The sequence below is a fragment of the Neofelis nebulosa genome, chromosome 10 (genome assembly GCF_028018385.1).
Source record: "Neofelis nebulosa isolate mNeoNeb1 chromosome 10, mNeoNeb1.pri, whole genome shotgun sequence".
NCBI classification, from domain to species: Eukaryota; Metazoa; Chordata; class Mammalia; order Carnivora; family Felidae; genus Neofelis; species Neofelis nebulosa.
Window position 1 is genome coordinate 40514709 of NC_080791.1, and position 13496 is coordinate 40528204.

General features: G+C 45.8%; 1 protein-coding gene across 4 annotated transcripts in view; it reads right to left on the reverse strand.

The window, feature by feature from the left end:
* Positions 1-13496, reverse strand: part of FAT3 (FAT atypical cadherin 3) — a 672953-nt gene that overhangs the window by 6440 nt on the left and 653017 nt on the right. For 2 of the 4 annotated variants that reach the window (XM_058687503.1, XM_058687502.1), the window contains 4 exons: positions 8761-8914; positions 6147-6802; positions 2552-2665; positions 198-257 (listed from right to left, as the gene is read on the reverse strand). In XM_058687503.1, the coding sequence (XP_058543486.1) occupies positions 198-257; positions 2552-2665; positions 6147-6802; positions 8761-8914 (984 nt within the window). The remainder of the gene's footprint in view (positions 1-197; positions 258-2551; positions 2666-6146; positions 6803-8760; positions 8915-13496) is intronic. The other 2 variants (XM_058687506.1, XM_058687504.1) reach the window with 1 other exon arrangement.

Consider the following 13496-nt stretch of genomic DNA (forward strand, 5'->3'; position numbering starts at 1 on the left):
AACTATTTAAAAACTTATGAACTAGATTTTTTTTTCCTTCAAAATTGTAAAATTCACTCCAATCTCTAAAGAAACATCCGGTGTCCCCTCAGTTACCAGCTGATTAAAATCACCCCTAGATCCAAGTAACAAGGAAGCCCTATTTCCAAAAGGATAACTCTACACAAAGAAATGCCATTGAAGAAAAAAGTAAATACCTTCATTCTCTATAGTGTCAACTACATTGTTGACAAGCTGAATGACAGTCACAATGGATGCTTGTGGCCAGGAAAAGAAGATGGGGGGAAGGGAAGGACAGTTTCAGGTTAGTCACGTATTTCAGATACAAGTGAACTTCTCTTCACAACAATGGCAACAACAAAGACGTGGCATGCAAACACCCAAAGGCTCCCCAGTCTGTCCATTAGGCAGTGCTCCAGCGGACACTTTTATCTGGGAGTCCTGGGGCTACTTGGAACAGAAGGGAAACAGCAGCAAATCCGGGGCTAGTCCTTTGAAAGGCATGATCGGCAGGGATTGCTGGATCATAAATTCACACCCCATGACCCGGCGAAATCAATCTAGGAAGGCAGTGGCTCGTCAAGCTCATGGTAATTTCTCATTAATAACTCCCCAAGGCTCTCCAGGGAAGACCTCTCTATTCCCACGGATAATTATTTGTTGGTTAGCCATGCTGCTCCAAACCAAATGCCAGTGACGGAGGACAACCTTTGCAGGACTGAAGGCTTCACACTGTACATGATGCCACTGATAGCCTAGAACAACCCAGAGCCCAGCTTCTACCAGTGAAGCATGAACAGAAGTCAGTATCTGGCCTCTGAAATAGTTAGAATCTGGGAAGGGGAATTCTGTGATCTGCACAGGTTGATTTAGCACCTGACAGCAGCAGCTCGTGGAGAGGTGATCCTGCTTAAAATTAACTTGTTGACAATTCCTAACCCTCTAGTCAGGACCAACCCAGAATGTTAGCAGGAAGGCCCAATGTGTGAGCTTAAGGGCACGCGTAGCAGAGCCCGTGAGCATAGTCAACCAGGTATCATGCTGGAGCTCTGCCTGGAGTTTGGAAACTGTATGTTCTTGGGTGCTTCTCTCTAAAATGCAAACCAGGGGCCCCTGGGTTTGGTTAAGTGTCTGATTTTGGCTCAGGTCATTACCTCACGGTTCATGTGCCAACAGATCAGAGCCTGGAGACTGCTTTGGATTCTGTGTCTCCCTCTCTCTCTCTGCCCCTCCCCAACTCATGCTCTGTCCCTTTCTCAAAAATAAATAAACATTTAAAAAATGCAAACCAGCAATAACTTATCTTCTGGTTGGGATGAGGGAAAGAGTAAGCATAAAGGCAAACAGATCTGGAGGCGTGCCCTTGACTTTCTGAAGATGGTCAGAAGAGATCCACTGTTCTATGGTTTGTTATCCCAGCAGTCACATACATTAGGCTTCTGCACCTCTAAGGGGTGCCGGGTATTAGAGTGGAAGACATTTGGGGATGAGGGTGATGGAAGTAGACTATTTTATTTCTAAGATTGCTTCTATAGCCTTGGAGCTCACCTGTTCCTATATTTACCTGCGTGGGAGGGTGGGTAAACACTATGTTGTTTTCATCTTGTACTTCTGGGTACAAAATACCCAGCATAGGGTGCAGCACATAAGAGAAACTCAGCATGGGTTTATGGGTTGTATGATCACATTAATTAATAAATATTAAATTTTTGCCAATTGCTTATTTATGGGAAAATGAAGTGAGGTGTAGACTACGGTAATGCTAACTGACTCTGAGGACGACCATTTGAAATTGTTCTTGATTCACCGCTATATAGTGAGCTCTCACTGCTTTTTGACCATTTCTGCTTCATCTCCTGGCCCGGAGAGGCCAAGCCATCCTCCAAAGCTGGTTCCTCGTCTCAGAAAACCCAGTGGTACCCTCTCCGTGAATGTCAGTTCACAACAGGTAGTGGTAGCAGCTCTGGAGTGTCAGTGAGGTCCAGGCACCACATGGAATTTTGTGCAACATATTGGGTGTATTGGGTGTATGTGCATTTTTCTAAGGAGCTGGTCCATAGTCACAGTATTCACAGATACTCCGAAGACCCATGACCCTAGATGATTATGAGGAGAATTCAAGTGAAATAGGATGCCACTTCCATGGAATGAGGGTGTGTGGGAAGGAGGTCTTACTCCTAAACTAATTTCTCATGACGGGGAGTTTGGATATACAGTGAAGAGTGAAGAGATCACCAGTAGTAAAATTAAAAAAAAAAAAAAAAAGTCACAGTTTTCTAGAGAGTGTCATCCGGGATGAGGTGGCTCCATTATGAAAAATAAAAGTCAGAGGATGCATTATCAGAGGTCAGGGAATTTTGTCACCCTCTGATATGGACCCCTGGCCTGCCCACAGCTGTAGCTCAATAGGTCCTCCCTCAGCAATGACCTCTAGCAGTGGGGTCAACCAAAACGCTGATGAACGCGCTCACGAGTCCATGATCGGGTCACCACTGACCGCCCACACAGAAGGCAGAACCCACCTAGGGGAACACATCTACAGACTGCTTACCATTGTCGTCGCCAGAATCTGACTGGAAGGAGCTGAGAGACTGAACTTCAGAGTTGCTGCCTTTATTACTGCCTGCAAAGCAGGTCACTTCTCCCGGATCATCAACCCCTTTGTCTTTGAGGACAGCCGGAGAGAAAGCAGAAATGACACTGGTTACCTTGTGCGTATTTCTGGCCTTCCCACCCCCAGAGTTCACTTCTCAGAGCTCTTTCATTTGCTTCGAGAAAATAATTTAGCTCCACAATAGAAAACTGATTGTGCCACTGGGGGCAAAGGTCTGTCAATCAAGTGATTTACATTATGGATTCGGAACCCTTAACCCGTGGTAAATGAGCTTGCAAAGAGCTGACAGCTGAAAGTGGCTGTTCCCTCCTCAAAGTGAGGCGACTAAGTGAAGAGTTGAAGGCAGGATGAAGTGGCTGTGTTGCTCTTTGCCATTCAGAGTTAATTTAAATCATTTACATGAACCGACGTGGTGTCAACACCAGGTTAAATGAGATTACTTATAAAATAGGGGTATAAATATTTTATAGGCAAGAATGCCATTCCATTCATCCAAACTTCCATCTCTGGGGAGCAAGTGGCTTTCTCAGCTTCGCCTCCTAGAGGGCAGCGTCACATCGGTTTTGGGAATGACGGCGGTTCTGCACTGTGTGTGGTAGAGGGGCAGCCAGCAGTGTGGACGTGCTCTTATCTACACACTTCCTCCTTTTGGCTATGCAAAGACAGCCTGAACAACACACACACACACACACACACACACACACACACACACACTACAGGGCTATTTTCTTATTTGATGGACTAAAGGAAGCAATAAAAACAACCCATATTTTGAAGTTGTCAAGTAAAAAATGAATTAGTAGCCTAGAGATTGTCTCGCTGGCTAACCCTGCCTTGCTTAACAAAGAAGGGAATCTACTCAATAAAAACACAACAATACTTCGGGGGGAAATGTGAGTTTTGGCCTGAGGTAGATTCTGTAAATAAAGCTGTCACGTTATGAAGCGAGTGGAGGAAAAATGGTCACCAGGAAAACCTTCAAATCATCGCGTAACACGATGGGAAGAAGAGACGGTGACTTGTGATTGAGGGAGCAGTTGTCCCTCTTTGTGAGTGCAGAAATCACTGTTTCTTCCACAAAAGGTGATGTCAGTATCGGGCACTGGGGCTCCACACCTGCTGTCAGACGCTGAAGCCACAGCAGAACGATGAGGTGGATAAACAGCTGATGTGAGTGGAGAGAGACGCCTGAGAGAATCTGCCTCCCAACAGCCACACCGCAAAAACATATGAAGGTGTGCCTCAGAAAAGCACAGAGTGAGGCCCTTCAGCTTAACCCCGGACACTAGGAAGGAAACAACAAATGATCCACCCTGGTGAAGGCCGTGTATGCAACTTCTTTCTCCACTTCCTTTATTCAACCTCCTCTTTCTTCATTGTTAAATTAAAAAAGAGCCTTTCTAATAGCTGGTGGATTGGTGAGGTTTTCTTAAAGACTAACTCTACAGATCATTTGACAGGGAATGACTAAAATCCAAGGGCAGTGACTGACAATATAGGAGTGTCTCACAGAGAGGCAGAATCAGCAGATAGTGTGGTTGGGGCAGCCCTAAAAAGAACAGAAGCTCCCTCCTCGATCATCAGGAGTCTCTCTCCCTCTTTCCTGCTAAAGCTCCCAGGAGCGGTGTTGGTAAGAGCACAGACTGTGTGTCCGGATGCGCCAGGTCCTAGTCCTCACCCCTCTTTTTACTAGCTCCTTGTCCTCAAGCTGCTCATTTCACCCCTCCACTCCTCCCCTTGGGTGCCCATGTGAGCATGTGTGAGGCTTTAAGGAGACCCAATATACATTGATGGTGGCGTGGGCTGCCTCTGTCTTCTCAACAAATCTCTTCGTCCTTAACGTCTGCATTCTGGATTCTGTCCTGATGACTTGCTGAAATATCTTCTGATGTCTAAGAATCTTCCAGGTGTCAGGTACAATATATTGTGTTTTCAAGGCTGTGTCTTTCCTGATGGTTTCACAGTACTCAACCCTGCTAACCTTATTGGTGGTCTTGGCTTCCACACAGCTGCCCTGTCGTCTTCCTCTGCTCTGTTTTCTGTCCCTTCCTGGCCTCTCGCTTCTGTCATCTCCCACACGTAGGCATCTCCAAATTCTTTTGGAGGCCCATTTTGACCATCCTTTCTTTGTTCTTGTTCCCTCAGCGAGTTCACCCCTCCTAGAGATTCAACCACCCTGCATGCAGATGATGTCTAAACTTTCATCTCTAGCCTCACCTTTCTCCTGAACAACACAGCCAGACACCTGTCAGGTAACCCTCATGTGCCCTTTATACTCATCAAGCTGCTTCCTGCTTCTGGAAGGCCCTCTCCAATAGTTTCCTACCCAAATCTTATTTATGCTTGAAGACACAGCAGGAATTCCCCCTTTCTCTACAAAGATGCCCTTACCTCTGGGGCTGCATATGCTCTCCAGCTCCATTTGAAAGCAGCCTCCCCTGTACCCTCTACCCCAACATGCATCATAGTACTAAAAACCCAGCCTTTGGAAATTCCTACTCCCAGGGCATCTCTGCTGCTGAAATATACGGCCATTTGGCCTGATGAAAAGTCATAGGTTACAACAGAGCTTGTGTTAGCTTCATCCTGACCGGTGTTAGGGCAGGGGAAACAATCACCATGGCTCAATTAGATGTTCACAGAAGCTAGCTAACTGACTCTGTTTTCTTTCCTCTTTGGTCCTTCTTAGTCTGGTCTCCATGGATCAGCCAGAGCCATCTTTTAAAAATGTAAGTTTGATCATGTCACTCACCTGCTTAAAGACCTGCACTGATGTTGCCATTAAAATGCATTCACTTTCCCTTGTTGCTCACCAATCCCCAACTACCTTGATCTCCTCTCTGTTCTTCAACATGTCAAGGTCTTTCCCACCACAGGGGCTTTGCACCTGTGGCTCTTTCCTTTGGCTACGATACTGCTGCATGAGGCCTAAAGGAGAGGGAAATACCACTATCTGGAGGGGACTTTTCCTGCCTTGTGGTTCACCCTCTTGTTTCATGGACCGTGCATTCCAGCCGAACAGAACGGTTTGCTTGTCTTCTCATTGTCTGGGTCCCTCCACCTTTCCCGGACCATTAATGTACCATGGTCCATTTCAAATATCCCTCCGTTCCTCTCAAGTCTTCACCCTAAGCTGAGAAATACTCTCTTCTTCTGACCTGGAGGAACATGCTTTCTGTTTATCACTTAGGTCATTACACAGCTTGCATTACCAACAACGGTGTGCCATTATGAGTAGAGCATGGGTTTTAGAGCTGACAGCTCTGGGCTGGCCCACCCGCTCTGCTGCCTCTTGCTAGCTGTGTGACCTTGGGGACCTTATGCATGTTCTCCGAGCCTCATTTTCCCCATCTGTAAATGTGGTAAGAACCAGATCAGTTTTTCTGAACAGTCAGTGCCAGGACAGGTCACAACGAGTGCTCTGTGCAGGCGGGTTCTCTCTCCTTTCCCTGCTTTCCTTCCACAGTGCCAGACCACAGCTTCCCCAGTGACCCTAGAGGGATGAACAGACACACTATGGCTTCCTACTCACTGTCGGTTCCTGCATCCCAGCCATTCTTGCGGATGGAATCACAGTCGGAGCGGCAGGGCGACACGGCGGGGAGGTTGGGGGCCACGCTGCACACGACCACACCGCGCCTGGCGGTCAGGATGCGCGGCGACTCAGGGTGGAACGTGGTCATCTCCTGGTGCTCGCCGCCCAGCCCGTCCACGATCTTATCCAGGTTGCTCCTGGAGTCGCTCTGGAAGCACGGCGTGTAGGCCATGGGGCGCACGGGCACCTGCGGGGGCCCCACCTCCTGGTAGATGTTGCGGCCATCCCCGCCGCCCCGCAGGTTGCGGAACGGGATGCCGTTGCTCTTGTTGAGCAGGGCGGCCGTGGCGGGGTCCTGCACCAGCGTGATGTTGTTGCGCGAGTAGTTCTTGCGGAAGACCTTCTTGCGGAAGACGATGAAGAGGATGACCAGGATGAAGATGACGAAGAGGACCACCGCGATGCCGATGAGCTCCTCCTTGCCCACGTACGAGTGGCCGGCCTGGATGTTGGGCACGACCACGGGGCGCAGCCCGCAGTACTGGCCCACGTAGCCCGGCGTGCAGTTGCAGACAAAGGAGCCGAACACGTTGACGCAGGCGCCGCCGTTCTCACACTCCTCCCTCTCGCACTCGTCCACGTCCTCCTCACACCTTGGGAGAAAACACAGAGTCTTCTCAGACAGCAAGGCGCGCGGCTCCATTCCCAACCGCCTTCCTTATCAGAAAGCACAGAGCGCAAAGGGCACGTGGAGCGTGACAAAAACAGAGTGAGGGTGTGCGAGTGCGTGGGAGGTGGCTGGGCACCTCTGTGTGTGTGTGTGTGGGGGGGGAGGGGTGACCTGAGTTGTCATGGGAAGTTAAGGGATTTCTCCCAAGGGGATGGCTCCCAGACCCTAGCCAGATGGGAGCAGGGCAAAGACTGGTGGGGGTGGGGGAGAGGAGAGAAGGAGCAGAAAGAAAGAACAGATACTGTTGGAGAGGTACTGGTTTTCAAATCCTCGGGGCCAGGTGCGTTTCAGAATTTAAATTTTTGCAGTCTTAGAAACGTCATACAGTACATGGCTTTCATGCTCTGGCAGATACCCGCCCCACTGCTGGAACCATGGCGCTGGCACGGGACCCATAACCAAATATGCCAGTGTTTCCACAATAAAACATACGGATATTCATTCTCAGTGAGAGAAATAAAGACTAGAAATAGTCTCAGAGCAGTTTTGGCTGGTTTTGCCACCAGATTAGTTTGCCACTAATTTATCCTTAACCCTTTTATTTCTTTGAGCTTTTGGGATTGTAGAATTGCAGAGAAAGAGCAGTGAACCTATATACCTTATGTAGAGTTTCCCAAGAGGAAGAAATCTTTGGTTCTGACATGTTCCTTCAACAGTTACTGTAATTTTTGGTCTCTCTGGGAACTGTGTGTGTGTCTTTGTGTGTGTGTGTGTGTGTGTGTGTGTGTGTGTGTGTGCACCCACACACAGGTGCATTAGAGGGCTTGGGCAAAATAGGGAGCAGGTGGGTAGGTACAGGGCTACATATCTATGTATTTTACAGATTCTGTGCTTACGATAAAGGTTAATGCTAATACAGATTATCAGGAAAGAATGATTAAAACATTCTAATGAAAAACAATTAAATCAATTTTATTCTCTTTAAAGCAATCCACGACTCACTTCAAGTATAATTACAAGGCAAAAACGTCTGAGTCTTACTCTTTCTTAGTTAACATTATGTGAGAACATGGACCTTCTTTCTCCTTCTTCATTTTTCTCTACTTCAGCAATTGATCTGATGTGTTCATTTAAAAGGCACGATCACTTATATCTTTGGTAATCCACCTTTTAAAATGTAGTCAAACGTCCCTAATTTGAACAGATTGAGGCCAGGTCATTTGGAAATTAGAATCACAGAGTATTTAAAAATAAATGCAGCTTTATTACTTTAAATTACATCCAACGATTCAAAGTCAGCTAAGTATTTCCTGGTAAAGTCCTCGGGAGATTTGCTTTAATGAATACATAAGACTGATCTGTAATTAGAATATCACTTGCTTGAGATTACATATATATACTTCTCAAACGAGCAAGGATGGTTGGAAGTGGCATTTTACTAAGAGCTTAAACCATTCCCTTTCCATTTTGCTAACACTTTAATTTCCCTCATTTCTTGGGGGAAAAAAAAGGTATGCAAAGGAGAGGTATGTTTTAGTTTCTCAGAATGGTCATAAAACGTTAGGCAATAGAGTCCAGTTAATGACTTCTGGGGACACGGGTAAGCATGTCTGCCTCAGAATGACACTGGAATTATTAGGGGTCATGGATGATTCCCTTTAAAAGAATTGTTTTCCTAATTAGAAAACACACGGCAATTATGTAAAAATTTGCAAATATAGGTAAGTATAAAGTAAAAAATGTAAATTACCAGTAACCCCATTACCCAGAGATAATCCCAGTTAAGATTTAAGCCATTTGTAAGCACTCTTTTCGTAGAGATATTAACCCTTTGCCTGGCCTGCTCATGGTAAATCTTTTATCCCAGTTAGTTGTTTACTGTTTTGCTTTCTTAGGGACAAGAAGCGGCAGGGAGAAAGACTGTTGCACAATCTCACTTACGTGACTCCAGTGAGCCCAGCTTTGCAATTGCAGATGAAAGCGTTCCCTATTGGGTCGCAGGAGCCTCCATTCTGGCAGGGGTTTGGGAAGCAGGCTGTGATCTCAGACTCACAGTTTCTCCCGGTGAACTGTGAGAGACAGGTACACTGATAGCCTAGGGAGACAGAGGACCTCATGAGCCACAGATGCCACTGGCAGTGCTCAGAGTGCAGGGACTCGGCCACGGTGCGCCCTCCTACTTCCTCCTAAACCAAATCTTTGGCATGGCCCAGGTTCCAAAGATGATTTTCAAATTGGTTACTTTTTAAAAGTTTATTTATTTTTGAAATTGAGAGGAAGAGACAGAGAGAGGCTGAGAGAGAGGGAGGCAGTGAATCCCAAGCAGGCTTCGTGCTGTCAGCACAGAGCCTGATGTGAGACTTGAACTCACGAACTATAAGATCATGACCTGCGCTGAAATCAAGAGTCAGATGCTTAACCCACTAAGCCACCCTGGCACCCCTCAAATTGTTACTTTGAACTAGGGACACATTTGCCACAAAAATGCCAAGTAACGGTTTGGATCCCCCGCTAGTTAATTGCACCGAATTAACCACATACCTAAATGCTAGCGAAAATGGTAAGAGACACCCAAGATTTCAAGAGCAGGGACCAAGACAGGACGAAGATGCTTTGCCAAGCACACGACTACATAAAAGGCAGGATTTTTCCAGGGAGGAGAAGTCTACCATAGGTACAATGCTAGTTCGTTTCTGGAAGACCTCTCTCACCCCCGTGCCCTTTCTCCTTGGCTGAGCACTTGCAATCCACCCCACTCCCCCACCTGGAGAGGAAACGAGGAGAGCACAGGTAAAATGAGGATATATAGCAACTTAAATATATAGCAACTGAGCCTCAGTTTGACATACGCACAGGGAGATGGAAGAATCCCAGCCTTTACCCAGCTCCCATATTTGGATTCCGATTTTCACATCTTTGCCAACTTTCTCCACTCCTGAATCCATCATGAGGAAAGAGATAGTAATATCCCTACTGCAAAGAATATCAAATATCAGAGTAGGTAAGATTCTAAGAGGGCAATGGCATTATTTACCTCTCAGAGATAGAAGGGATGAATAATTAGTAAGGACTTTCTTTCTCCCTACTTACATTTTAAATTCCTTTTTTTTTAAAAAATTAAAGCTATATATCCACATAGTAAAGAGTCAGTTCTACAAGTTCTATTTGTACAACAGCAGCTCCGCATCCCAGTGAACAGAAAAGTGGACCTTTGAACAACATGGGTTTGAACTTCGAAGGTTCACTTATGTGTGAATCTTTTGCAGTTCGGTACGGTGAATTTATTTTCTTCAGGAACTTAATACCATTTTCTTTTCTCTAGCTTACTTGATTGTAAGAATGCAAGATATAATACATATAACATACATATTACGTGTTAATCAACTGTTTATGTTATCGGTAAGGCTTCTGGTCAACAGTAGGCTATTAGGAGTTAAGTTTTGGGAGTCAAAAGGTATACCCAGATTTTCAATTGTGTGGGGGTTCGGCGCCCCTCGCCCCATTTTCTTCAATGGTCAACTGTACTTATCGTTAATTCAACACCAAACTCTTCATGGACTAGGTCTTTCTGTGTTATCTCTGTTTCACTGGTGTTCTATATTTTCATCTCCTGGAGAAGTCTTTCCTCAAGGTCTGACTGGCTTCATCCTGAATAGTGCCCCCTCGTCCTGCTGTGGGGCTGCTGTCATGGGAACGCCCTCTGCTGGTCTGGAGCTAGTGTTTGTGGTATCACCTGTTTTCCTAATTTCTTGGCAGACTCTATTTCATCAGGACACGTTCCACAGTAGCTTCCCGAGAAAGGGTTTACAGGAGGTCAATGTTGTGAGACCCTGCATAGCTGAACCCTACATTACTACGCCACTCTTTCCCCTCTCTGGTAGGTAGCGTACAAAATTCTGAGTAATTGCCTCCATGTGGCCTTTGAGAAATCCCAGGCCCTTTCGGTTCCTGAAGTTTGTACATGGCCTGGTTTCTTTTCCTCTCCGACAACGTGGAGGTTCTTCCCTTGGCCCCCAGCTTTCTGAGATTGCACAATGATATACTTTAGTATGGGTTTATTTCAACCAACACTGGGCACTTTGGGAAGTCCTGTTCTTTAACTTTGGGGACATTTCTTTCATCGTTTCACTGATGATTTATTTTCCTTTGTTTTCCTTGTTCTGTCTTTATGGAAGTTTTATGGTTTGGATCTCAGATCTCCTGAATCTTCCTCTAATTATTTTTCTTATGTTACATCTCTGTGGGTTTTTGCTGTAGTTTCTGAGAGATTCTCATCTTCTGAAACAACTTCTATTGAGATTTTCATTTATGCTGTCGTTTTCCAAGGGCTTTTTTGTTGTTGTTATTCACTGAGGTTTTGTGTGTGTGTTTCTGTTTTTTAAACAAGAGCATCCTGCTTCTGTTTTGTGGTTATAATATCTTCTCTTATCTCTCTGAGGATATTAATATATTTATGAAGTTTTCTTCCTGCATAGTTTTCTCCCAGTTCTTTTTTTCTGTTTCTTTGTTTTGGTCTCTGTGATGGTAAATTTTATGGGTCAACTTGACTAGGCTATGGTGCCCAAATGTTGGGCAAACACCATCTATGATGATGCTGTGAGGGTATTTGTGGATGTGATTAACACAATCAGCTGACTGTAGTAAAGCAGATTACCCTTACTCATTCAGTTGATGACCTTAAGAAGGAGGAATTCTGCATCAAGACTGCAGCATAGAAATTTTGCCTGAGTTTCCAGCCTGCTGGCCTGCTCTGTGATTTCAAATTCAAGACTGCAAAATCAACTCTTACATGATTTTCCAGCCTGCTGGCCTGCCCTTTAAATATCAGACTTGCCAGTCCCACAATTGTATGAGTCAATTCCTTAAAACCTATCTATTATCCATCCATCCATCCATCCATCCATCCTACCTATTCTGTTTTTCTGGAGAAGCTTGATACATTCCGTATCTTCCAAATTAGAGGATTTTCTACCTTGTCTGGCAATCCTTCCTTATCAGCTCAGATTGCAGAGGGGAGTGGTAGGAAACCAGAAATCTGATGGGAAGCTCTGAGCACATGAATGGGGTTTGTCAACTGTGATACTGCATTAGTACCATTGGTTTGGGGAATTTCGCCAGTAATGACCCTTATCACCTGCTCAGAGGGAGAGTGAAGGCCTGGTTTCTCACATTCAGGGGACTGGGTGGTGGTAGAGGAGGGCTGATTGTGGGTCTCAGCATCCAATGAACACATCAGATTTACTTTTACCTCCCTGTCCCCCAAGTGCCGGCTGCTCGGCGTCTTCTCACCCCTGCATTTCACCATCACCTGTGGGCTCTGCCAGGATGTGGGGGGAGTGGTTTTGTGGCCATGCAGAGAGATTGGGAATCTGGGGCTCTGACTGCCTCTTAAACTCACTTTTCAACAATTCTTATTTTAAGCCCTTCTCCCTATCCCTTCCCCTTTTAGAAGTGGCTAATGCCTCCAATTCCTGAGCCTTTTGGGGATTCAGTTCCCAGATCCCCTTTTATTGGTCAGCATTTCAGCTTCTCAGAACTTCATTTCCTAGGGGTCCTGGGTGCTCAGTCAATTAAGAGGCCGACTCTTGATTTCGGCTCAGGTCATGATCTCACAGTTTCTGAGTTCTAGCCCCGCATCAGGCTCTGTGCTCACAGCGCAGAGCCTGCTTCAGATGCTCTGTCTCCCTCTCTCTGCCCCTCCCCTACTCACACACATGCTCTCTCTCTCAAAAATAAATAAATGCTGAAAAAAAGAAAACAAAGCTTCACTTCCCTCTTCCTTACCACCTCTCTGTTTGCCTCTCACCCTCAAAGCTTGTGTTGGTGTTGTCTCCTTCTCAGGTCCCCTCCCTCCTCCAGCTTATGGCTTATTAAAATGCCTTTACACAGGGGCTTCTGGGTGGCTCAGTTGGTTAAGTGTCCGACTTCGGCTCAGGTCCCTATGTCACAGTTTGTGAGTTTGAGCCCCATGTCAGGCTCTGTGCTGATAGCTCAGAGCCTGGAACCTGCTTCGGATTCTGTTTCCCTCTCTCTCTGTCCCTCCCCCACTCATGCTCTGTCTCTCTCTCAAAATAAATAAACAGCAAATAAAAAAATGCCTTTACTCATGCGGTAGTGGTGTTGTGACAGCAAGCTGCCACCATTACTGGGAAGTAATCAATAAGGCTTTCCTCATTGCTAAGATGTTTTGTAAATGCTGTAAAGAACCATTCTCACTCTTATTTGAAGGGTTCTTGGGCTTGTCTCTGCTCCCCAGTGACTGATGTTGGGATGTTATAGATTGATTTCTCTTTTTTTAAGTTTATTTATTTATTTTAGTAATCTCTACACCCGACGTGGGCTTGAACTCATGACCCCGGAGATCAAGAGTCACATGCTCTTCCTACTGAGCCAGCCAGATGCCCCGATAGATTGATTTCTATTGGTTTAAGACAGTCAAACATCGATAAGATTGAAAGAGTGTATGTGCTCATTTATGTTTACTCAACCCACACTACAGAGAAGTCTCACGTACAGCAGAACATTAGGATTGTGTGGGTGTTCGCAGGTTCAGAGAAAGAAAGACTCATCTTCAGGAGGCAGGTGCAGGAGGCAAGAGAGAAATCTTTCCATTCACAAGAGGAGGACTGAGTAGTCTCACCAAGAAACACAAAGGACCAGAGATGGAGGCTCAGAGA